The sequence below is a fragment of the Daucus carota genome, chromosome 7, assembly GCF_001625215.2.
Source record: "Daucus carota subsp. sativus chromosome 7, DH1 v3.0, whole genome shotgun sequence".
Lineage (NCBI taxonomy): Eukaryota > Viridiplantae > Streptophyta > Magnoliopsida > Apiales > Apiaceae > Daucus > Daucus carota.
Genome location: NC_030387.2, coordinates 38,336,593 through 38,362,745, shown reverse-complemented (window position 1 = coordinate 38,362,745; position 26,153 = coordinate 38,336,593). Strand labels below are relative to the sequence as shown.

At 35.5% G+C, this 26,153-nt stretch overlaps 5 protein-coding genes across 8 annotated transcripts; 1 reads left to right on the top strand and 4 right to left on the bottom strand.

The window, feature by feature from the left end:
- Positions 1 to 350: 350 nt before the first annotated feature.
- On the bottom strand, positions 351 to 6,327 carry LOC108192749 (transcription factor MYB96). 3 transcript variants are annotated; one of them, XM_064081683.1, is made up of 3 exons: positions 6,196 to 6,327; positions 1,183 to 1,312; positions 351 to 1,059 (listed from the first exon to the last, which is right to left on the bottom strand). In XM_064081683.1, the coding sequence occupies exons 1-3, from the start codon at positions 6,248 to 6,250 to the stop codon at positions 609 to 611; spliced, it is 636 nt and encodes a 211-aa protein (XP_063937753.1). In that variant the 5' UTR covers positions 6,251 to 6,327; the 3' UTR covers positions 351 to 608. The 3 variants fall into 3 exon arrangements, with proteins under 3 accessions (XP_063937753.1, XP_063937754.1, XP_017228148.1); XM_064081684.1 differs by having other exon boundaries at positions 6,142 to 6,280; XM_017372659.2 differs by lacking the exon at positions 6,196 to 6,327 and adding an exon at positions 1,490 to 2,721.
- A 1,620-nt stretch (positions 6,328 to 7,947) lies between these two features.
- LOC108193357 (pentatricopeptide repeat-containing protein At1g74630-like) lies at positions 7,948 to 10,050 on the bottom strand. Its single transcript, XM_017359964.2, has one exon. The coding sequence runs from the start codon at positions 9,865 to 9,867 to the stop codon at positions 7,948 to 7,950; it is 1,920 nt and encodes a 639-aa protein (XP_017215453.1). The 5' UTR covers positions 9,868 to 10,050.
- A 3,520-nt stretch (positions 10,051 to 13,570) lies between these two features.
- LOC108193619 (uncharacterized) lies at positions 13,571 to 19,062 on the bottom strand. 2 transcript variants are annotated; one of them, XM_017360349.2, is made up of 2 exons: positions 18,922 to 19,062; positions 13,571 to 15,427 (listed from the first exon to the last, which is right to left on the bottom strand). In XM_017360349.2, exon 2 carries the CDS (start codon positions 15,397 to 15,399, stop codon positions 14,851 to 14,853), a length of 549 nt encoding a protein of 182 aa, XP_017215838.2. In that variant the 5' UTR covers positions 15,400 to 15,427; positions 18,922 to 19,062; the 3' UTR covers positions 13,571 to 14,850. The 2 variants fall into 2 exon arrangements, with proteins under 2 accessions (XP_017215838.2, XP_017215839.2); XM_017360350.2 differs by having other exon boundaries at positions 13,571 to 17,812; positions 18,922 to 19,059.
- LOC135146693 (putative pentatricopeptide repeat-containing protein At3g05240) lies at positions 18,753 to 21,147 on the bottom strand. Its single transcript, XM_064081869.1, has 2 exons — positions 19,033 to 21,147; positions 18,753 to 18,978 (listed from the first exon to the last, which is right to left on the bottom strand). Exon 1 carries the CDS (start codon positions 21,127 to 21,129, stop codon positions 19,150 to 19,152), a length of 1,980 nt encoding a protein of 659 aa, XP_063937939.1. The 5' UTR covers positions 21,130 to 21,147; the 3' UTR covers positions 18,753 to 18,978; positions 19,033 to 19,149.
- A 1,163-nt stretch (positions 21,148 to 22,310) lies between these two features.
- Positions 22,311 to 26,085, top strand: LOC108194337 (probable methyltransferase PMT2). Its single transcript, XM_017361290.2, has 7 exons — positions 22,311 to 22,514; positions 22,697 to 23,339; positions 23,630 to 23,840; positions 23,944 to 24,232; positions 24,511 to 24,885; positions 25,179 to 25,256; positions 25,522 to 26,085. Exons 2-7 carry the CDS (start codon positions 22,704 to 22,706, stop codon positions 25,757 to 25,759), a joined length of 1,827 nt encoding a protein of 608 aa, XP_017216779.1. The 5' UTR covers positions 22,311 to 22,514; positions 22,697 to 22,703; the 3' UTR covers positions 25,760 to 26,085.
- Positions 26,086 to 26,153: the final 68 nt, after the last annotated feature.

Here is a 26,153-nt window from a genome sequence, read left to right as displayed (position 1 = left end):
TGAATACATATTTTAAAAATTATTTGTAATTTAATATATATTATTGTGTGTGTTCATAAATAATTTTAAAATATAATACATAAATTTTGAGAGGTCACAGGGGGTAAAGTAGCTGTTAGAAACTAATATACACACTGTTACCTCTCAAACAGTTAAAGTTAACGGTTGTTTTTAACGGAGGTGTGGGCCAGGGTTACAAACCGAAAGCTAAATGAAACTTAGGGTTACAAACGGTCACGTTTCAAAGTGTGGGGTCTGATTTGCTAATCAGCCAAAGTGTGGGGTTACAAAGTGCAGTAAACTCTTGTTTGTAACTTGAATTTTGTTTTGAAACATTTGGAAATAGAATCCAACCCGACAAGTTTGAGATTCTTTATAAATAACTAGTACATATATGGAAATGAAACTCAAGTCCTTTATTTGTTAGACATACATAGAAATCTTGAAATGGACAACTGTTCTGAGGTGAAATAAAATTTTATGAATTGCCATTTCTGGTAGCTGCATCTCTGAAGCACTTCCAGGAGAACTTGCTCAGATTTTCCGATCATCCCATGCCATTGAATCCATCAAAACCATCTTCCACCTCATCATTAACTAGTTTTGATCTAGTGGTCTTGTTTATTCCACATCTGTAGCCATATCGCTATATTTTCACAGTTGAAAACATATGGCTCATGTGGGTAACTAAAAGTTGGAGTAACAGGGGCTGCTTGGCTACGAAACTGGTCATGATTTGCAGGATCTGCAAGCGATCGATGGGCTCTGAGATTCCGGCCACAAGACGACTTGAAGCTCATACAGTCTGGCGAGAGCAATGGTCCTGTTGCCACTGTAGAAGGGGGGGACCTGAGTCCCAGTGAAACGAGTGGTAGAGTTGTAGTATGACTAGGGGCCTGGTGACGTGCATTGGTAGTAACATTACTACTACTCCCATATCGGTGCTTGTCACTGTAGTTGTCTTGAGTAATTTCTGCAATCTTCTTCAAATGCTTATTCCAATGATTTTTAATGTCATTGTCAGTCCTTCCAGGCAGATGGTTTGCTATAGCAGCCCATCTACAAATATACGCATAGATCAAAATAAATACTTTTACACAAACCAATAAACTTCATTAGTTAATCTCAATTAAGATTTATTATTTGAGAGAAACTCAAAAAATAACTCATAAAGATTCATACTTGTTGCCAAGAACAGCCTGAAGATGGATAATCGTTCTGTCTTCCTTAGCAGTGAAACTGCCCTTTTTCAAACCAGGTTTAAGATGGTTTACCCATCGGAGTCTACAACTCTTGCCTGATCTCTCCAAACCTTCATCAAAACTATTTGATTAATAAACACAAAAACACACATACATTTACCTTTATATAATATGATATATATGGATATTTGGGAATTAATTCCATACAACACAAGCACGCGCAAAAACACAAATGATATATTGAGCTATATAATTCACAATACAAAACATAAATTAAAAATATGGACCAGTATTTTTTGGAACATATTGCCAATTGCATGAACCATTTTCTTGAACGTATGATGCAAGTACAAGATCCTCTTCAGGACTCCATTGACCTCTGCTAGCTACGCTCTCCTTTCCCATAAGCGGTCTCCCCATTGTCTGATTCTCTCTTCGTTTCTTGCTCTCTTCCTTTTTTGATGTCAGGGATATTTATAGGATGAAAAAGGAAAAAATATTGGTTGCAAGTGACTTTTTTTATAATATCCTTGTCATTAATGTTTCACGCGACTTTTTTACACTACGTACGTTGCTCTCATTAATGTCCCTATGCATACTCCGACGTTATTTAGAAGTCAACTAAACTTAAATCAACTTAGAATAAAAATAATATAGATTGCGCATATTACATTTATTTCTCAATATATTGATGTCCCACTCACCACCCACTAGTCCCACGTTAGTATGATATTGTCCGCTTCTCAAGCCCACAACTAGATGCATACCGGACCCAACAACCCACCACATGTCGGCCCAAAAGTGCTAGCAAATTGGTATACATTAGTTGTTTGCTTGTGCATATAAAGACCCAATTACTCTTTTATCTAACCGATGTGGGATGTTACACCCGCACAAATTTGTTTTAGGGCTCCCAACATAAGTACTAATGGAATTACTTTTCTACTTATATTCAAAAAAATTGTTCTTTATCCCAACAATGTTGGACTTGGGTTGACACTTGACACCCACTCTACAATGCTCTCCCTTAATGCAAGAACCACTAATCCTGTGACCCTTAGATGACACACTGCTCGATCACCTCTGTGTCAAGAAGACTTTCGATACAAGTTGTCTAAGATAAGTCTTTAGCTCAAAACCCAAGTTTAGCTTCTTAATCTTTATCTCTAGTACCATAATGATTGCCTTCTAAGAAATAAATTAATAAAAAATCTTCACTTCTAAATTGCGCAATCTACTTCGTCAGCAAAATTTAATTCGTAAAGAAATAGAACAGTTGCTAACCACTAACGAATTATGCTCGATCAACAATTTTTTATCTATCATCATAATTCCCACCTAAAAAGTGATATAACAATAAATTGTTTACTTACAAATGCACAATCTACTACGTAAGCAAAATCGAATTCATAGAGTTTGAAAGTTGTTAGGCAACCACCAACGAACTACAAACAACCACCAAATTTTTCCGAATTCAGACGTGGACCATCTCCAACCAAAACACATCTTTAAAACAACTTCATCTTCATATCTTCATATTTTCATTCTTTTTGCTTTATATCACTATTACATCCCTAACCGTTACTTTAAATATCACTTCAAACTTTACTTCGAAGAATTGTATATATATATATATATATATATATATATATATAGGCTCATGATCAAATAGAAACCACTTTTAAAATAAAAACTAGAAACCAATACAAGTTAGTGATATTCGCAGTACAATTTAGTGATATTCTCTTTAGGATTTTAAAATAAAAACTAGAAACCAATACAAGTTAGTGATATTCGCAGTACAATTTAGTGATATTCTCTTTAGGATTTAGTGATCTGTGTTGCAAGAATTAGTGAAAACTTGCAGAAACAGCCCAGAATCTCCATATATGTTCCAAAAACTGCTCAAATCTCCAAATCTGTTCATGTTTTCGATTCAGATGGTGGTGACGGTGGTGGAGATGGTGGAGGTGAAGGTGGAGATGGAGGAAAAATGATTGTAGCGAAGGTGTGGGTGGTTTGAAGTAGGGGGTTGGAGCGTTGCCGGAATAGTGGCGGCTCCGCGGCGTTTTGAAGTTGAGCCGAGGTGGAGAAAGAAGTATGAACGGGGCTGAAAAAAGTTGAAGCAGCGACCAAGATGGGGTTGGTGAAGATGGAGGTGGAGATTGTGTTGTTAGAGAAATAATGGAGGTGGAGATGGAGGAGGCGGGCGGCATAGAGGTGGTGGTGGTTATGGAGGAGGTGAGACGGAGGTGGTGGCAGTGGCGGATGTGGAGGTGGGGTTGGTGAAGATGGAGGTGGAGATGGGATTGTTTAAAAATTTAGTGGTATTTGCTTTAGGATTTAGTGATATTTCAGCTTGGTTTTTAGTTTTTAGACTAAGAAAGTTTCTATTGGAGTAAAACTCTATATATATATATATATATATATAATATACCTACATACAATCACACATACACAAAAACTCTATCGCTATCTCTCAAAACGTGTGCAAAATCAAGTTGCATGTGATTTCTTTGTTATTACTCGCTCTATCCCACTAGATTCTTTACGTTTGGGACATGGCTCAGCACACATTTTAAGACTTATAAAATATACAGTTCCATAAATTATATTATTTTTTTTCTTTTGAATAAAAATTTAATGTTTAAATTTTTATTCAGAAACAAAAATTTCAAAAATAAGTTATAAACTTATATTTTATGGAAACCTTAAAATACATTTCAAGTAATTCAAAAAAGAAACAGTAAAAAATGAGTGAGACAGAGGGAGTACTTCATTTCTATTGTGCAACATTAAATTTGAGTTCAATAGCAGATTACTTCATGCACGAAGATAGAGTTAATAATGATTAGGGACGTTTTTATGAGTTTCGAATTTAAAATTGAACATAAAGGTGCCTTTAACCCTTATTAACTTACTTGAATCATACATACAAAGAGTGTTGACAATAAAGTTTTTGAATTAACAATAAAAAAATACATATTTACGTACCTTTTTATAAAAATAATTATTTGTTTATAATCAATAAGACAAGATAAACGACCTCTTAATAAGCATAAGAATGATTTATCTAAAGTTTTGGTTGAAAGTGTCATGACATACCTAAGGCACCAAAATTTATTCTTTTTTAATATCTAAATCAACACAATGGAGGTTGGAATGGTTAAAAGACAATTTTGTTGATTTATTTATAAATATAGGCATCATGTCTATAGGATCGAAAATAAAAGTTTAAATTACAAAATTACAATCTTTTTCCCGTGTTAATCCATATCTCTATAGAAATATTTTTCTTAAAAAAATCATCTTTTAATTAAAAAAACACATAAAAAAATTCTTCATATATATATATATATATATAACATATAACATGTGTTCACACTTATACATGAGGTCCAATAATAACATTTGTTGGACAACAGATACTGGTCTATTCTATTTATTGAATAGATTGTAACTTTGGGCCACGCTCAAGAGAGAACCAATGCTTATAATAGAACCAGAGAACCACTAACGTTTTGCAGCAGAACCCTATATTTTACATAGATTTTCAAGATCCAAATCTAGATACATGTTTTTTTGCATTGTGGTGTGTGTTTAGAAGTAATTTTAAAATATAATACATAAATTAAACATTTTTTTCATGAGCAATTCTGCTGCAGAATCCTAACTAATGCGAGAAATAAGGTAAGGGTTCTCTGGGTTCTCTGTCTAATGGTTTCCTCTTGAACATCACCCATTATAGTCGCGCTCAAGTGAGAACTAATGCTTAAAATAGAACCATAGAACCACTGAGGTTCTACTACGGAACCCTATATTTTACGTAGATTTTCAGGATCTAAATCTAAATACATGATTTTTTTTTTTGCATCATTGTGTGTGTTCAAAGTAATTTCAAAATATAATACATAAATAAGACATTTTTTTCGTGTGCAGTTCTGCTGCAGAACCCTAACTAATACTAGAAATAAGAGAAGGGTTCTAAGGGTTCTATGTCTAAAGGTTCTATGTGGAACAAAATACATGTATCAATGGCATTATCCATCAAATATTTAATTAGTAAATAAAAAAAATAAAGTTTCGTCATTTTTCTCCAAAAGAATCGTTGAAAATTATTCATATCTCAACTGGTTCTACTGTAGAATCATATTTGTCCAAAGTGGTTATGCAGTGGAACCGAATTTAAAAATCAATTTTTTTACCAGTTAGAAGTGTTTGTCCATGTTATGTATGGTTAGTATTCTATATTAGAATCATATTTTATGCATAAGAATGATTAATTTTAAAATTATTTCTGAGATTCTAAAGTAGAATCAAATGGTTCTCCACGAGACTCTATATAATATGGTTCTCTGTGGAACAATGGCCTACATATGTATAATATTAAATAATCAATACATTTTATTGATTAACCTTTTCATATTATAATAAAAGGAAAAGTCATGCAGAGACCTCTATTTTATTGAAGACCATATATGTTCGGCAAACAAAACATGTTTTATATTATAATATATCTTACAATATTATGCAAGTGGTCTCCGGTTGTCTCAAATAGTGGCCTACATGGAACTCAACCCTATGATACAAATTAAAATAGTAATTGCATTTATTATTATATGTAAATTATAATTCGAATCGGGGTATAAAGCATGATATATAAGTAGGATGAATTTATATAATATGAATAAACCGAATCATCTGATCCTTTATATGCAACCCCTTTCTGAAAACCAACCATATTTACAACCCAAATTTCAGAACCTGCAACTTATGCCATGCTAACTTACTACATCATCCTTATACTTGATTCAAAAACTAAATTGAGAAAGACCATTCTAAGTTATACTATCATGGAATACAATACCAGTTCGAGAGATTAGGCATCTAAGTTCAACCAACAGAACATGATTAGAGGAGGGAAGGGAACATTGATTACCTGACATAACAGTCGAGACTGAAGCATAAAGAGAAGATTGACAGTCAAGCTAACCTGATACGGTTATACCCCAGGGAATGAACAGGAGACCGATTGATCCTTGGATCATGCCAAAGCAAGAAATTAGAATATCTCCGTGGATTGTATGACACCAAACTGCAATGCGAGACAGCAAGCATGAAGAATTTTTTTGAGACTCCAGGGACAATTCCAAGGAATATATATAGTCCAAAAGGACTTTCTTTCCAAAAACTGCTCCTGAACCCACTAAATCCTAATGGATGATGACCTGGTCTGAATGATACGCAACAGATTATATAGAATTGCCGTTGTATTCCAACCAAACAAGTCCTTAAACCCCAATCCCTCTTCATCTTTTGGTAGACAGCATTTCCACCAAGCCACTTTCTGGAAGCCTGGCTCCAAAGATCCCTCCAGCAAAAAGGGGTCAAAATAGATTGCAAACGACAAATAATTTTGATAGGTAGGAAAATGTACAAATCCAGAAGCTCAAAATCTGAAAAAACAGTGACTGAACCAACTGCTTTCTACCCGCCAAAGACAAAAATTTAATGAGCCATCCATTAATCTCACTGCCAGTAGAGTCAAGAAGAGGTTGACAATCTTTCTACATAAGTCTTAAATCAATGAGAGGTAATCCCAGAAAACGAACAGGGAGTTCACCCCAAGAAAACCCAGTTTTCACAAGAACAGCATGAATAGTAGCTAATGGCATGTTACAAAAGAAAGCATCACATTTAGAGGGATTTAAACGTAACCCTGATTCATTCTTTTAAAGAGGGGTTATGTTAAGTACAATAAACCATCTTTAAAAGAATGAAACCAACTTCTATCCTTGAACACCATCTCTAATTTATAAACTTTGGATCTTAACTTCATCACCGTATGACAATACGTACACACCCTTAAGTTCTTAACAATTCTCAGCACTATTCCTTTACACCATTGTCATGCCAAATGCAGCATCAAGCTTCGCACTGTGTTTAGACACCACATCTTACTTTTTCTTCATCGTGTACATCACGCAAAACAACTCTAGACTCTGTTCTGTATCCTCCTATCTTTATCTTCAACGTTATATCCTTAAGCTTATAAATAAGCCTCTTTTGTGATCTTATTTCGCTTTTCACCAGCCACAAAGCTGTACATAACATCGTCAACTTCTATCATGCTCCAACCCGGAGTTTTACTGGCAACATCTTAAATATTTGTCAACAAAACGTGGTCACCAGAATTTGTAGGATCCATCTCATATAAATTTTTCTTCACCCGCACAGACAATTTAATGTTACTGTGAATGCTGCAAGCCTCAAGAAGAGTCCTCCAAATTATGCATTAGGAGGTATAAGCATTTTTAATATGAAATCTTTTGTCCTGTGCAATGGTCCAGCACGACCATATAAAGCAACAATACAATTATAATGCTCGATTGAAGCAGGTTCTATGCTAAATTTTTCTTCCATCTTAGAAAAATACCTACATCCTTCAATCAACCCAGCCTGACTACATGCATAAACGATAGAAATGGAAGCAGTGCTATCAGGCCTCGGTTCAAACAATACGCAGAGATTTCCTTTCCATGATAATCGTGACACTGGCGACGATTGTACTCCCTTTCTTAATGACCATTATCCATCAATTATCAATTATGTTCATCCTCTGCAGATCCCAAGTTCTCTTGGCAAGGATGATTTTACATTCTATTTCTCCTCATCACAAATAAATCTTTCACCAGTGCTGATTTAGTTTCTTCATGATGTAACAATCTATATTATCAATTCCAGATCACCAGTAATCTTTACACGAACATAAACCGTCTTTGAAAGAATGAAACCGACTTCTATCCCTCAGAACTATTTCTAATTTATAAACTTTAGATATTAATTTCATCACCATATGGCAATCCGTACACACCCTTAAGTTCTTAACAACTCTCAGCACTCTTCCTTTACACAATCTTGTCATCCCAAATGCAACAGCAAGCTTCTCACTGTGTTTAGACACCGCATCTTCCTTTTCTTCATCTTCTACATCATGCAAAACACCTCGAGACTCTGGTATATATCCTTCAAATTTTAACTTCAACATAATCTCCTCAAGCTTGTCATAAGCCTCTTCTGTGATCTTATTTCGCCTTTCACCTGCCACAAATCTGTACATAACTTTGTCAACTTCCAACATGCTCCAACCTGGATTTTTATTTAACTTCTTACTTGTCATTGACTTTCTCACACTAGCAACATCCTTCCATTTACCAGCAGCGGCGTATATATTCGACAACAAAACATGGTCACCAGAATTGTTTGGATCCATCTCATATAAACTTTTCCTTACTTGCACAGCCAATTCAATGTTACCGTGAATGCTGCAAGCCCCAAGAAGAGTCCTCCAAATTATGGCATTAGGAGGTATTGGCATTTGTAAAATGAAATTGTATGCCTTGTGCAATTGTCCAGCACGACCATATAAATCAACCATACAACCATAATGCTCGATTGTAGGTTCTAAGCCATATTTTTCTTTCATCTTAGAAAAGTACCTGCATCCTTCTTCAATCAACCCAGCATGACTACATGCATAAAGTACAGAAATGAAAGTAATGCCATCAGGCCTCAGTCCAAACACTTCCATCTCCATGAAAAGAGCCATGGCCTTTTCAGCATACCCTTGCATTGCTAATCCAGCAATCATTGATGTCCAGGAAATCACACTCTTTTCTCCCGGCATTCTTTCAAAGATCAAAAGTGCCATGCACACATTACCACATCTAGAGTAAGTATCCAGTAGAGCATTATTCACAGAAGTAATCCAAACAAACCCCGATTTTTCCATAAATGCATGTAAGATTTTCGCAAACTCAAATGCTCCAGCTTGTGAGCATGCAGACAGAACTCCTGTCAAACTCGCCTCGTTTGATCTCATCCCAATTCTTTGCATCTCCCTAAAATAACCAAAAGCCGAATCAAAACAACAATTCTGCGCAAACCCAACAATCATAGTACTCCAAGAAACACCATCCTTCTCCGGAATCTCCAAAAAGAACTTCTCCGCAACCTCCACCTCCCCTGCCTTAACATACCCCGCAAGCATCACATTCCAAGAATCCAAATCCCTCACCGGCATCAACCCAAAAACCTCCTCCGCACCCTTCAACTCACCACCCCTACAAAACCCATTAACCATCGCATTCCACGCCACAACATTCCTCTCAGGCATTTCATCAAACACCTTCCGTGCGAACTCCAAACCCCCGCATTCCGCATACATGCTCACCAATGTAGTCCCAACAAACACATGAGTATCAAGCCCATACTTCATCCCCATACAATGTAGCTGAACCCCAGTCCTAAAACACCTCGACAGAGCCGCCGCCTTGAGAATAAAAGCAAAAGAATAGCTATCAGGGTTCAAATTTCGACACATTTCCACAAATGTGGTTAAAGCTCTCTGCGGAGAGTTGGAGTCCGAGAAGCCACGAATAAGGGTATTGTACATGAAGACATCTGGTTGAGTGATTTCAAGAAAGAAGCGTTGCGCGTATTCGATAGCATTGGTGATTAACACTGCACAACAGAGTATGAACTCTCCAGCTATGACAGGGTCGTTTTTTAAGGCAGTTTTGTAAGCAAAAGCATGAACTTGTTTGATACAGTTTAGGGACTTGCATGATTTTAAGAGTGATTTACAAAGATGTTCACCATGCATCTTTTCGTATTCTCGCTTGCCACCACTTTGGCAAATAAATTGTTTTAGATTTTTAAATGATAGTGGCGGTTTTGGTTTTAATTTGTGCCGTTCGATTTTGAAAATTTTGAAGACTAAACAATTAAGCTCTGCATTATTTTTTTTGAATGTTTTAGCTTATATACCTGAGAGATGAGTGAGCATTGAACCTATACAAGTGAGTGTTTGCTCTTAGTGCCACAACGTTCAAGATAATGGTCTCGTATCGGAGAAGATGGTCCTGAACTATCATTTTACAATTTAAAATATTAGATCGTCTAACGTTTATTTTTAACGCTACACGATCTAATGTTTTGAAACCCTAAATGCTATTTCATGTAGCGTTTTACTCTTAAAAAGTTATATGATGCTACGATTTGTAGTGTTTTTTAGACCTAAACACTACACGATAGCGTTTTTCTCCAAAAATGAATTATACTGCATTAATAAATATTATTTTGGTCTATTTCTCCAAATTTTGTTATTTGGGACATTAGTTCAATAAATTATGGTATCATTTGACGACTTTTCCTAAAAATAAATCCACCAGAACCGCCACTAGTCTTAAAAGAATCAAATCTATACTTTGCATCAATAAGAGCCCAGTGCCGCTTATAACTGACTTGTTTTGTTTTGTACAGTATGTGAAACTAGAAAAGGCAGTACACTTCAGACAGAAATTCATTCGAGGACATAAAATAGGTGAGGCAACTGGACGAGTGTTGCAACTTGCATACACTTACACTGAAAGCAGTATCTTAATTTTACAACTACTCTGTACTACAGAGCAGACAGATCTTTGAGATATACTGTGTTCTCTTAACAAAAGCATAAAGATTCACGAAAAAATGTACTACAGCGTAGATACTGCGAAGATGAAGCGATCAGATAAAAGACCAATGATCGAGCCTGGTCATAAGGAACGGGCATTTTCAGCTGCAACTTCAGCAGGACACAGAGGCTGATGACGAGCACCAGCATTATACAGCCATGAATTAGGAGTCTCCTATTCCAACCCTGCAGCCACGTGGCTAGATTGTCACAATTGAGAACATACAGCTCAGTAATTGTTGAGTAAGTAAATGATCAAGTAATTTTGGATGTTGCTTGGCTGTGCAACGGGTGATCATTAAAGGTTGTTGACTAGCATATTCAGGAATCATAATTTTTGACAACAGTGGCGCAATTGCCATTGGATGTGGAGAGCCAACCCAGGTTCAGTCGGGAGCAGAGTAGCACTGCAATTAGGAGCAGTGAATCATACAGCTGCTGGTGATTAGAATTTTTGGTTCCATCCACGAGGTAGCTCGAAGCTCATCAAACTCGATGACAGAAGAGGAGCTATTGCCAATGAAAATTGGGAGCTGAGCGCAGGTGCAGCAGGAGGTAGAGTAGCATTGGCTGGTGGAGAAAGCGGACATCATTTATCTGTGATACATTACCCTTTAGTGTATAAATCAATGTATTATGTGATGGGAATCAGAGTGTCCGAATGCAAGAAAAGGTCATACCTATTGGTGCCATGCCCAGGAACATCCCTGTAGAAATGATTGGACACTTCTGTCGGAACATATATGGTAGTGCCATACCCAGTGATGAGTCTATTGCTGCTGCCACCCGTATCATCCCCGCTAGAAGCTGGAATATCCATCCAATTGATGTACTGGTAGCAAGTGACTACTCACTTTTTGTTACTTATTGATAATCTGCTTTTGAAGTTAAAATTAAAACTCTGCAGGGCTTAAGCTTAAGCTTACGATAACATGATACAGCTCATCATATATTCTGATAACTCAAACTACCCAATAGAAAAGTTACAAACATCAGACACACTAAATCAACTGCTGATAAAAATGATACTCCCTCCATCACTGTCCTCTAAATTTACTTCCAAAAGTTGTGATATCTATAAGTACATGATTCAATTTAACAATTAGAACTTAACAGAAAGAATAATCCTGTCCAAATCCATGTCATGATGCATTAAAAATTAATGAGAGACGTTAATCAGCAACATATAAAAAAATATTTAATATAAAAAAAACAGAGACATTAATCAGCCAAAGAACATGTGTCTGCAACATCAAACCAGAAGCTAACTATAAATACTATTGTACCTTAATATCATCCCAAATTACATCTTTTAGTCCTTGATCTACTACATCCCAAATCTCCAAATTTATATCAACTTGAAACCGGACAACTGATCCTAGATAAACGTGAATTCTATATTATTCTTGTCATTGTTTTAATTTACAGAAATTATATATTTATTTAATTATTGTAATCTGCGTATGATCAGTTTGTCCTGATTGTATTACTAGTTCTAAATATTTTGGCCACAGATTGTCATCACTGGATTTCAGAACTTCTCATATTTCTGAAGGTTTTTTCTGATCTGAAAATTGTTATAACTTAAGGAACTTCCCATTTATATAAATTTTATATAAGCACACTAGTGCTGATATAGCAATCCGTCTACCAGGCAGTTATCGATACGGAAGCTCTGAAATTTCGACTGCTATTGATTTTATATACTACCTTACAGTATCTGAAGACTTAAAGGACAGCTTCATTTTTTTTTTTTGAACATAATATAATTGTAGAGCCTGAAGTAATATAACTACTCTTGCTATTCTACTTTTACCTAGTATGATTGTCAAGCAGGGACAAACTAAACGAGGAAAATACATCCAATTGAAAAAGCACTCACCCTTGGTCCTACGAAGGTTTAGACAAGCTAGGAAAAATGCAATGCATAATTATTCACAGAACAAACCATCAAGGACATTGCATAATGCTACATTCACTTACCTCGCCGATCAAATCAAAAAAATACACCAAAATGTCCATGCTTGTTTTTTCAAATCTAAGATTGTTACTTTGCAATTACTAAGCATCACCTTAGTCATTATTGTGATGTTACCATGTCCCTGCTTGCCCGATGACTCCTATAGTCCTATATGATTAACACTTTGAAATACCCAAGCACTGCCCTAATTAACACTTTCATGTCTGCAAAATACAGGCCAACAGTCAGCTTTCCAAAAATATACACAGACCTAAGAAAAAATCAGAACACTTGAAAGTTTAATCTTTCTATTTTATGAACTGAAGAAGGCCGTGGAAAAATTCAAGGTGCAGTTGGGCCGTGGAGGATCAGGGGCAGTCTATAAGGGTGTTTTAGCTGATGAAAGAGAGCTGGCCGTGAAAAGACGGTGTTTTAATATGCCGACACAAAAGTTGCGTTGCAAAAAGTTATTTATGTACTAGTAGTGAAAGAAACATTCAGTCATTGAATGAATTCTATACGAGTTTATACAAGTCATTGAGTTATAACATAGTAGTTTTCAGGATGGTTTTAAAATATCTATTTTACTTGGCTAAGTCGGTAACGTCTAACGAAAATTTCAAATTCTCTATTTAGTGCATAGATACCGAAATTATAAGAAAGATTTTACCGAAATTCCTGACATATTTCATCACTGAAATAATCTCTTTTTTTATTATAATTTTATTTCCGACTATTTATATGTTAAAGCAGAGAAGGTATCTCGCAAGTCAAACATAATAATCTTACACGAGTTTCAGTTTCCGAGATTCCTTAGGTGGATAAACATGTAAATTACAATTTTATATATATATATATATATATATATATATATATATATATATATATATATATATATATATATATATATATATATATATATATATAGGGAAGTGCTCAAATACAAACTAAGTTAGTGTACAAACTACAAACCTTAATCTCAGCCATTGGATGCATTTAATCTAACGGCCCCGCAGGGGCAACCACACACAACTCAAATACACCCTCACACACACACTCCCACCTAATCCCCTCCGTTTTTAAATTAATTTTTCCCGTTAATTGGTAAACTTTTTTCAAAATCCGACTTCACTGAATTTTTATTCATATCCCAACGATCAATTTGCATACCATATGTACTATATTTCGATTCGATTTAGAGATTTTTTATTTTAGTTTGTAGTTTGTACGCTAAGAAAGTTTGTACCAGAGTAAGACCCTATATATATATATATACGCTCATTATCAAATAGAAACCAATCTTAAAATAAAAACTAGAAACCAATACAAGTTGGTGATATTCACAGTACAATTTAGTGATATTCTCTTTAGGATTTAGTGATCTGTGTTGCAGGAATTAGTGAAAACTTAATCTCCAGATATGTTCCAGCTTAGAATCTCCAGGTCTGTTCACGATTTTGATTCAGATGGTGGTGATGGTGGTGGAGGTGGTGGAGATGAAGGAAAGATGATTGTAGCGGAGGTTTGGGCGGCTTGAAGTAGGGGGTTGGAGCGTTGCCGGAATAGTGGCAGCTCCGCGTTTGAAGTTGAATCGAGGTGGAGAAAGAAGTATGAACGGGGATGAAGGAGGTTGAAACAGCGATTAAGATGGGGCTGGTGAAGATGGAGGTGGAGGTTGTGTTGTTAGAGAAATAATGGAGGTGAAGGTGGAGGTGAAGGTGGAGGTGGAGGTGGTGGTTATGGAGGTAGTGGTTATGAAGGAGGCAACGACGGAGCTGGTGGCAGTGGAGGTGGGTTTGGTGAAGATGAAGGTGGAGATGGGGTTGTTTAAGAATTTAGTGGTATTTGCTTTAGGATTTAGTAGTATTTCAGTTTGGTTTTTAGTTTCTAGGATAAGAAGGTTTCTATTGGAGTAAGACTCTATATATATATATATGAAGCTAAAATTGGGGTCTTTCATTATTAAAAATAAAACGATATACCATGAGTAATATCTTCCAGCGGCGGTGACGACAATATCCAACAAGCGCAAGAAATGTATGTAATTCATGATAAATACAAGACACTACGAAAACATCAGCGCCACATTAACCACATTATACTTATAAGACGCAGAAATGTCTGAAATGTTATACTTATACTTGTACTTATAGTTACTGGAAAAGATGAAACGTTCAGAAAAATGGACGATGAGCCTGATTATGAGGAACGGGCATTTCCAGCTGTGAAAGGCGGTCATCTTCATTCTGCCAACCAGAAGAAGCTGCAGTAGTAACTTCAGCAGAAGGCGGAAAAACCTCATGCTCCCCACCAAAGACATCAGCAGGAGGCGGAGGCGGATGACAAGCACCAACATTTTCCAGCCTCGAATTGAGAGTCTCCGAATTCCAGTTCTGCAGCCACATCGCTACATTGTCAATATTAAAAACATAAGGCACAGTAGTTGTTGAGCAAGTAGATGCCTCAGTGATTTGGGATGCTGCTTGGCTGCACAACTGATGATTATTAGCATGAATCATCAGCTGCTGGTGACTGGAATTTTGACTCCATCCACGAGGTGGCTTCAAGCTCATCAAACTCGATGACAGCAGTGGCACTGGAGCCATTGAAACTGGAGAGCCGAGAGCAGGCTTTTGAATATGAGAAGCCAAAACAAGGTCCTCTTCAAGATTCCATGGACCTTTCTTGTTCACTCCTTCGATTTCAGTAGGTAGCCTCCCCATTTCTAATCTCTCTTTTCTTACTCACCCCCTGTGTAATTTTTTGTGTGTGTGAATTGATGCAAAGTGACTACAAGGTGGGATATATATATTGTAAAAATAATAATAACATTGATTACAACAAACCAAACTCCGATAAAAAGTAATTCATAAAGATTCCCAAAAATGTACAAAACCATATACTCCGACAACAATTTTATACGTTATGGAATCAAATATTTCATTCAAACATAATTTGTCAAGAAATTTAGTATATAATATCATTAACCAAAAACCGACTAGTATATATATTCTAACCGACAATTAAATTAATTTGAATAAATTATTCTCACATCAATATTATGTTTTGGCAATGACAAAAGTTGCGGGCCCCACAAATTCCGTTGACTCCATATTAGAATTGATATGGTCTACCTGAATGAAATAATGAAATATAAGGTTGGTCGGTATTTGGGCCTATGGGCCCTCTTAATTTATAACTTGTTCTGGTGGATCTTTTAATTGTAGCTAAAACATATTTAAACAAATTAATTTGAATAAATTATTCTCACATCAATATTATGTTTTGGTAATGATAAAAGTTGCGGGCCCCGCAAATTCCGTTGACTCCATATTAGAATTGATATGGTCCACCTAAATAAAATAATGAAATATAAGGTTGGTCGGTATTTGGGCCTATGGGCCCTCTTAATTTATAACTTGTTCTGATGGATCTTTTAATCATAGCTAAAACATATTTAAACATTCTCATCAAAATATAGCTCTTTGGGTCAACTTTTAATTACTTTTTTGACAGCCTTAACTATTAAGAACTTATTTAACATCTGAAACAACACACCCAATAAAAACATATTAATCCAAAAATGTTTATTAGTTATTTAAAAATCTATTTTAATTCAGAGATGCAAATTATTTTAATATAATTTTATCTTCATAAAAAAATTAAATATTAAAATATATACATAAGAAAATAACAAGTATTATAAGTCACCCGTGCATGGCACGGGTTATAAGCTAGTACTCCCTCTGGTAGGATATGTTAGTCTCTTAGGGTCGTTTGGTTCATGGGTATTTGGAATCACGTATGGGTATCCATTCCAAACCCACACCTGATGTTTGGTTGGAGAAAATAAAATCTCGAACCCAGATTTTAAACCCCCAAGATATGGGTTTTTGATGCCCAAGTGGAGAGGTGGGTATGAGATGCATTCATTTTTGTTTTTTTTGTCTCTGTTGAAGTAACGAAATGTTAATGTTTTATACAAACTTAAATCAATGATGCAAAATTATATAACAATAATAATTTTATTATATTTTTAATTATTATAAATTAATAACTTATTTATTACAAAAATTGTATATATTGATTCTAGCACTCAACCAAACACATGATATCAGATATGATACCTCAAACCCATATCAGTTTAACCCGATTCCTCATCCCAACCCAACACTACTCCTCGAACCAAACGACCCCTTAGACTTTTTTGCACGTACTTTTAAGAGTTTTGACCGAATGCTTTAATTTTTTTTTAATTTTCTATTTGTGAATAAAAATATTAGTATAGTATTCTATTCACAAAAGAAAATTTTAAAAATAATATTTGTAATTATGCGGTTAAAGCTCTTAAAAGGACGTGAAAAAAAGTCAACAGACTAACATATCCTAACAAAGGGAGTATTTAATTATATGTTTTCATTTAATAATTAAATATTAGACATATATTTTCATTAAAATAATTAAACATTTTCAAAAAATATTAAACTAATCCTTTTATTCATTAAAAAAAATAAAATAATCTACCTATGAGGTCAAAAGACTTAAAAATGTGTGCCAAAAGGCTGAGGGTCAATTATCAAAAAATAGAGTCAAAAAGTAAAATCCTAGATGAAAAGGCAACAAAGCCTTTCATCAATAACTTATATTTGTAATTATCATCCGTCATATATCTATATAATTCTAAATAGATAATATAAATACTATTTACAGAAATAGAGTTATGTTCCCCGGAGTCGGCATTTAAATGGAGTATTGGAGTTTTGGTGTACCAATCATAATTTTTTAATTTAATTATAAACAATATCTTTGATTATCCAAATTTATATATAATTTATTATTTATAAGTAGTCTTAAGCATAATTATCAATTAACCATCATTATCTGTCAACTTTAACAATCATTAAGATCATTGTTCTGCTTATGAGCTATATTAAAGAACATAGTGTTCTCTGATTTATAAAAGTAATTATTCTACCTTTTGATTAGAATGATTCTGTTGTAAGGCATGATCTGCAGGTTGTCGAATGTTTACAGATATTGTAGAAAAAAAAAATATAATTATAACGACTAGATTATATTTTATCCAATATTGGACTCCAGTACTCCAATATTTTGTAGGCTCCATAGAAATTTGACCTGCAGGAATAATAAAATAATCAAGAGCTAGTTTATTATTTTATGTCTTGCATCATTCTCCTTTCATCTCGTCTCATCTAAAAAACTCGGTTGTGAGTTTCACAATAAAGAGAATCACTATTATTGAACGAGATTCCTTATGAAATCGACATAAATTTGTGAAAACCGTAGAGATGTATCATCATATTTGACTTCATAAATCCATTCTAAAATAGTGAAATATAGGTTGTAAATTTTATTCGAGACCTTTCGTAGCCACATTACCATTTGAAATATCCACATCACTTTTATTGTTGGGTTTCGGGCAGATAAATGCACGGAAAATAATAATGAAAAGTTTAAAACCTTAATGCAAAGCATCACATTGAGTTGTCGATCACTGATAGTCTTTACCCGAACCAAAACCATCATCACAAGACTGGTACCAGCCTCTATTCCTAAGCATTAAAAGGGGGTTCAACTTTTAATAAAGGGTATAGATAGATGTCTAGTATAAAAGATGGACTTTCAACCAACCACAGGTCGCCCCAAAAGTGCAAATTGGTATAGTAGTTGTTTGCTTACATATACTCTTTATCTAATTGATGTGGGATGTTACAAACACCCCCGACGTCCTCGTCGAGGACACAATCAAACTTACTGAACTCGGGAAGTGTCTTTGCACTTCCGGCCTGGTCGAGATCCGATACCATGTATAATATCTCAAGCCCACAACTAGATGCATACCGGACCCACAAACCCCACAACTTATTAGAAGTTGGCCCAAAAGTGCTAGCAAATTGGTATATATTAGTTGTTTGCTTGTGCTTATAAAGGATACAAATACTCTTTATCTGATCGATGTTACAAACAAATTCAAATATAATTTAAATAATATAAAACATTAATGACAAATATCTGTATATAATACATATTTGACTCAAATTTATTTACACCAATATAGCAATTAGCATGAAGTATCAAAAGGTGAATCAGATATCATGCATCAAAGGACTAGAGTCGAGGGATGTTATACGTATCAATTACATACTAAATGTAAATTAATGCAGTCCACCTTGAAAGCTGTTGTAGGTATTAGATATCAAAAGCAAATATAATCTACTACATACCTCTTTCCTGCGAAGATCCGGAGACATTAGTGAAGTTCATAATCCGTCATGTCATGGCTAACTCTGAAGAGCTTTCACAAAAGTGTGAGCCGGTGACAATGTGTGTGGTGCCTTCTCTATCATCATCGGGCTAATATCAATACTTTCACGGATTTAATTTAGCAGCCATATGCCTCGGGCTACAAAATTTTGATGTCATGCAAAAAAAAACTCCCCACACCTAGAGCTTCACTCTGTTAAGAAGGAGACTGAGCTCTTTCCGGCCACTTTTGTAGCTTCCTGAACTAGCATCACACTTCTTTGGCATAAAACATCATCCCACTTCTCTGCTTCAGCAAAAATGTTAGAAAAAAGAACATGATCTTCTGGATCAATCGTCTTTAGTAGTTTAAGTGCATTCACCATGTTTAGCCCTAAATCAGAATAGTTGTGAACTCTACAAGCGTTCATTAACATCCTCCAAATAACCTCATTTGGTTCTATCGGCATTTTCTTCACAAATTGATAGGCATTCCCTAGCATTCCAGCACGAGCATCCATATCGACCATGCACCCATAGTGCTCTATTGTTGGTTCAATTTGGTACACCTGCTGCATTATTGCATAAAAATTTCTGCCAGCTTCTGTCCTACCAGCATGGTTACATGCTAACAGAACTCCAAGAAATGAGATTGAATTCGGCATAATTTTTTCAGCATCCATGTGCTTAAAAGTAACTATAGCCTCCTCCACTTCGCCATTAATAGCATACCCCGTTATCATAGTTGTCCATGAGATAACATCTCTATTCGACATAGCATCAAAAACACTTTTAGCTCGATCCATGGTCCCACATTTTGCATACATGTCTATAAGAGCATTGCACAGATGAGTACTCCCACGGAGATGACTACTTTCCTCTATATAATTATGTAAATGCCAACCAGCATGAAACTCACCTGCATTTCGACAAGCCAAAATTAAACCTAGCATGGTAGTTTCATCTACTTTCAGTTTCTGACACTGGATCTGAGGGAATAGATCTAGAGCTTCGTTACAGAGACCACATTCAACATAGGCATGTATCATGGAGTTCCAAGGGTCAATACATTGTTTAGGGAGTTTTTCAAACAATTTTCTCGCATATTGGATCAGTCCGCATTTAGAATACATGTTAATCAATGCAGTTCCAAGAGCAACGGTGCTATCCAGTCCCCACACTTTTGCATAACCATGAATAGCATTTCCAACCTTACAGTCTCTAATTTTAGCACATGCCGTAATCAAACCGATTAAAGTCACTCTATCTATGGCTATATTATTATTCCTCATCTTCCTAAACAAAACAAATGCTTTCCTGGAGTCACTACTCTTAGCATAACCTGTGATCATCGTATTCCATGACACTAAATCCTTTTCAGGCATATCACTAAACACTCTTGCCGCCTTATGAATACACTCACATTTCGCATAATAATCAATAAGAACATTACAAACCTCTTTATTCAACTCCAATCCTGTCTTACAACAATATGAATGAAGAGAATTTCCTACACTAAATCCCCCAACCTGAACACAACCGGAAACCAAAATCACCAAAGTCACATAATTCGGCTTCAAACTCAATCCAAAACCACCCCTCAAAAGCTTCACAAACAAACTCAACCCAACACGAAAATCCCCAGCTTTCACATACCCCGATACCATACAATTAAAAGTAACAACATTTCTTTCACAACTTCTATCAAACAACACACGAGCATAATTCAACAACTTCGCAGAACCAGAATAAAAGTGAACCAAACTATTCAATATATACACATTACAATCCAAAGCAACTTTAATAACATAACAATGCGCCGATTTCCCTTCTTTTACAGCTCCAATTCTATTACAAGCTTTGATCAAAGAAGCATAAACAAACGGATCGAAAATCGAACAACTTGGGTCATCAAGATTCACCATTTCTTGGAAAAAGGTGAGTGCTTTGATAGGATAGGGGTCTGAGGCGTGTCTGCGCATCATGAGGCGCCATTGTAGGGAACTGGGTTGTTGAAGTGGGTGGGAAATTGAGGTGGGCTGTGGGAGAGATGAGAGTGGAGAGAGATTGAGTGGGAGAGAGATGAGAAATGAAGGGTAAGAAGAGAGGATTTGTAAAGTGAGCTGATTGGGAGATAGTTTTTTGTGGAGAAGGTGGAGTAGTTTGTTTGTAGCATGGAGGGAACTCATCACAACTGACTAGCAGTTAGGTGCACTTTCACAGCCTATTCCGATTTTAGTATCATAAAAAAAAATAGCGTTAAAACAATAAATCTATCCATGTATTCTAAAATTATTTTTGGCTTTTCCGAAATTTCCTAGTTTCAAAATATTTTTTTTGATACATTATAATTTCACATAAAATCTCAATTGTTATTATTATAATTAAAAAATTGAAAATAATCATTTTATACCTGCTTTACAATTACATATATAATTTTAATCATATTTTCAAAAATATTGATCTTCTTAAAATATTCTAATTATATTTTTAATTTTTTTTGTATATTTAGTTAGATTCGTAACCCAAAAATTGATTGGATGAATAAAATTTTAATACTATCAGACTTCTTATATACATTTCTAACCATAATTTCAAAAATATCGATCTTTTTAACCTGATTGTGTTTTTAATATTTTTTGTATATTTAATCAAACCCATTGTACAAAAACCGGTTGGATGAATAAAATTTAATAGAATATGTGTAAAAAGAATTTAAAAATTAGAAGCATGAAAATGTTGAATAAAAAAGAAAAAAAATCAATATAATCATAAAAGAAACCATTAAAATTCTCGGATGCCAATTTTATTACTATCAATCAGTGTTCTAGAAATCCCCCGATTTAACCGATAAATTTCCGATTAATCCTATGCAAGGTCAGCCACCGATCCGATTTTTGAAATCCGATTAATCCTTATATATATATATTTCATAATCGAAGCATATGTGATAAATTATTAAAATTAAAATACTATATTACTTTAAATATGAATAATTATAGAGTTTATGAATATAGTAAATATATTAGTTACTAAATAGTTAATATAATAATAGCTAAATATTAAATAACATTTTAATATTAAAGTAAACTCGATTTTAACTCCGATTAATCCTTCCGATTAATCCCCGATTTCCGATTAATCCTTCAATCAGTAGCTCAACCGATTAGGTCCGATTACCGATTTCTGTAACACTGCTATCAATACTCATTATAAGAAAAATTGCACGTAACGAAAATCACAAAAAAAATGCAGTTAACAGTCTTCACCGAAACAGAAAAATACGTGAAGACATCCCCCACACTTGGTGCTCAGACAAACACTCCTCCGTAGTTATAGTCAGTATTGTCTCTATCTATCATCTACCATTACGCTAATTTAAGTACAAGCTTCATCATTACATCATTATCAGACATTAACACAGATTTTTATCATCACCAAAACTGTCTTAAACAGACCAACAGAGACCCCATCTCTTTAGTTTCTCTTGGATCATTATAATCATTTTAATTTAATTTTGGAAGATGATTAGGGAAGCAGCATTTTCTTGATTTGGATCTCCATCTATAAATTTGTAAGATTTCTTGTTTTTTGTTTGTTATGATTGGGTTTTTGTGCAACTATGAATGTTTCTTTAACGACGGATATGTTTTCGTTGCTAAATTCTGTTGCAATACGCGATTATTCTAGTAGTAGTGTTTGTTGATTGCATGCATTGTATAGAGTTGTTTAAGAAATGTTGTGATGAAATTGTAGGCGAATTATGGGGAATAAAGGCGGAGATCGTAGAGCAAAGGGCCAATTGTCTTCTATTTTGATTGTAGCTGGATTGTGTCTTTGTTTTTATGTTCTTGGTATATGGCAAAGAAGTGGTTTCGGTAAGGGGGATAGCATAGCTCAAGAAATAATGCGAAAGGCGGATTGCACATCTGTTCCTCATTTGAATGTGGAGACTCATCATGGCCGTGAAACTCAGCCACTTGATGACTTTAAAGCCAAGGAAATCCCCCCTTGTGATGATCGGTTTATTGACTACACACCTTGTCAAGATCAAGGGCGTGCTATGACCTTCCCTCGAGAGAATATGAATTATAGGGAGAGACATTGCCCTCCAGATAATGAGAAGCTGCATTGCCTTATTCCAGCGCCAAATGGATATGTAACTCCCTTTCTGTGGCCCAAAAGCCGTGATTATGTACCTTATGCAAATGCACCGTACAAAAGCTTGACTGTTGAAAAGGCGATTCAGAACTGGATTCAGTATGAAGGCAATGTGTTTAGGTTCCCTGGTGGCGGTACACAGTTTCCTCAGGGGGCAGATACATATATTGATCAACTTGCTAACGTGATCCCGATAGACAATGGAACTGTTAGAACTGCACTAGATACTGGCTGTGGGGTAAGATGGACGTGTAATTATATCTTTAATAGTCTGTCATGATAACATATCTACACTGCATTATGGACCTGTATTCTTGTTTTTAGATGAACATAATTGTTTTCCAGCTCACTAGCACAATGTCACTATGTTACAAATTGGTTAATCATGTTGAATAGCATGACCTCTTCTTGTCGAGTATCTGTAACTATGTCTTTGCAGGTGGGTCTCTTGCCAGTCATTTGAGTGTATACGTTGCTGCCTTTTGATTTATTCATTATGATATTGGTTTGTTTGCGTTTGTACTTAAGGTTGCAAGTTGGGGTGCATATCTGTTCAAGAAAAATGTCATCGCCATGTCATTTGCACCACGAGACTCACATGAAGCACAAGTTCAATTTGCTTTGGAAAGAGGTGTGCCTGCAGTTATTGGTGTTCTTGGAACCATAAAGATGCCTTATCCAGCCATGGCTTTTGACATGGCCCATTGTTCTCGCTGCTTAATTCCATGGGGAGGAAATGGTGAGCTGTGAGACATGTGCAACAATTTCCGAAACTAACACACAATAAACATAATTATAACATTAATATCTCTCAAGTAATGGTATCTAACATGTATTTGTAGGGGGGATGTACATGATGGAAGTTGACAGAGTTCTTAGGCCTGGTGGCTATTGGATTCTTTCAGGCCCTCCCATCAATTGGAGGACCCACTTTACTGCATGGTTGCGTCCCAAGGATCAACTCGAAGAGGAACAGAGGAAGATTGAAGATGTTGCCAAACTTCTTTGCTGGGAAAAGATATCTGAGAAAGACGATATAGCCATCTGGAGGAAACCAGTAAATAGGCAAAACTGTCTTGGAAAAAATTCTGGTGCTCCCATGTGTAAAGACAAAAATCCGAATGATGTCTGGTAAATATATACCAACTTGAACACTAGAATATATGAGTCAAGTACACATTGAGGTTTTCTTTCCACATGCGTTTAGACTCTAAACTTTCAAAGTTAATAAGTGGCGCTGAGCCATTTAGGAGCTCGGCCTTTCAAAACTAGTTAGTGTGATATCGTCCCAGGCCTCAAGCAAATATGTTTTGGTTGAGACACATAGTATCTAATGAGTCTTGAAGGTTTTTAGAAGTATTTATTAAGGTTTAGTCGATGAAAAAATAGTTTATTTTATCTTCACTTAGGTACAAAAAGATGGAGGCCTGTATAACTCCTATTCCAGATTCTACAGATTCAAATGAAGTAAAGCCATTCCCAGAAAGACTGAATGCAATTCCTCCGACTATAGCTAGAGGAGCCATTCAAGGAGTTTCCGTGGAGTCATTCCAGGAGGACAACAAAGAGTGGCAGAATCATGTGAAAGCTTATAAAAGGTTCAATAAGCTCATTGACTCTGGAAGGTATCGTAATATCTTGGATATGAATGCTGGACTAGGAAGTTTTGCCGCTGCAATTCATTCTCATAAATTGTGGGTTATGAATGTGATGCCAACAATAGCCGAGAAAGACACTCTAGTTGCAGTATTTGAGCGAGGCCTCATTGGTATATATCATGACTGGTAATTTCCTATAAATACTCCTCTGTCTAGCCATTCATCTGTCAAATTTAATAGTCTGCATCTGAAACATCAGCTTCTATTTTGGAGTATGGTACTCTTTTTAACTAGCATTTTTTCTGTGGACTATAGCTCATGTTGCTACTAAATGTGAACTATTAGCTTATCTTGCTACTAGTCTTTTAAACATATTGGTTCAATTGGCCGTTAACTCCAGAGGGTTTCTTTTTCTTGTTCCATTTGATTACCTTCCTTATATCCAACTTTAATATGCAATTCACATTTCTCTTTTTCAGGTGTGAAGCCTTCTCTACATACCCCAGAACATACGACCTTATTCATGCCAACGGTCTTTTCAGCTTATACAAAGACAAGTATCTTCTCAATTTTGCTTTACTCTTTCGTGCACCACTTATTATGATACTTGATGTACACCTTCATTTTGGTAGGAATTAGGATGACTGAATAGTTAGTAAGATTTCACCATTCCAGTTGTTAAATTCCTTAATAATGAAAAACTATATCCCTGGTGTAGTTCTGTAGTTTATTGGTAAACATTTGCCTTCCAAAATACGATTGTCCATTTTACTGCTTACTCTGCATACAGCATATATTTGTGTTTAACATAAGACCATACAGGTGTAGTACAGAAGACATTCTCATAGAGATGGATAGGATTCTACGACCTGAAGGAGCGGTTATAATTCGTGACGACGTGAACGTTCTAAACAATGTGAAAAGAATTGCAGATGGCATGAGGTGGAACACGAAAATGGCTGATAACGAGGGAGGTCCTCTTCTCTCTGAGAAAATAATATTGGCAGTTAAACGTTACTGGGTTGCTGGTGAAAACAATACTACCACCCCAACAAAGTAAGTAATAAATCGGAAATTATTTTGCCGATTGTTATCAGCAGCGGGCAACACTGCTCTGTGAGATCCACAAGAGGACTGGCTAAACATTAACACTGAAAAGAACATAGATGTAGCAACTAGAGTGAAGCTAGTGCCCTTGTCTTTTCGGGCCCTTGTTCATTGTATAAGTTTTACTTTAAGCTAAAGGTCATTTATATTTTGCTATTTCCTTAGTTTCTGTAATTTCTCTTCATTTCCCTCTTCTGTAGCTCTTCAATGAGACGCCAAGTTGTGTAATGTAAACTTTTCTGATGTTAACAAGATCAATGGACAATGGTGCATTCGAATCCAAAGTCTGTTGAATTCCCTCGATGTTGTGATCTGGTGTTCTCGGATTTTTAAGTTCATCAGCAACT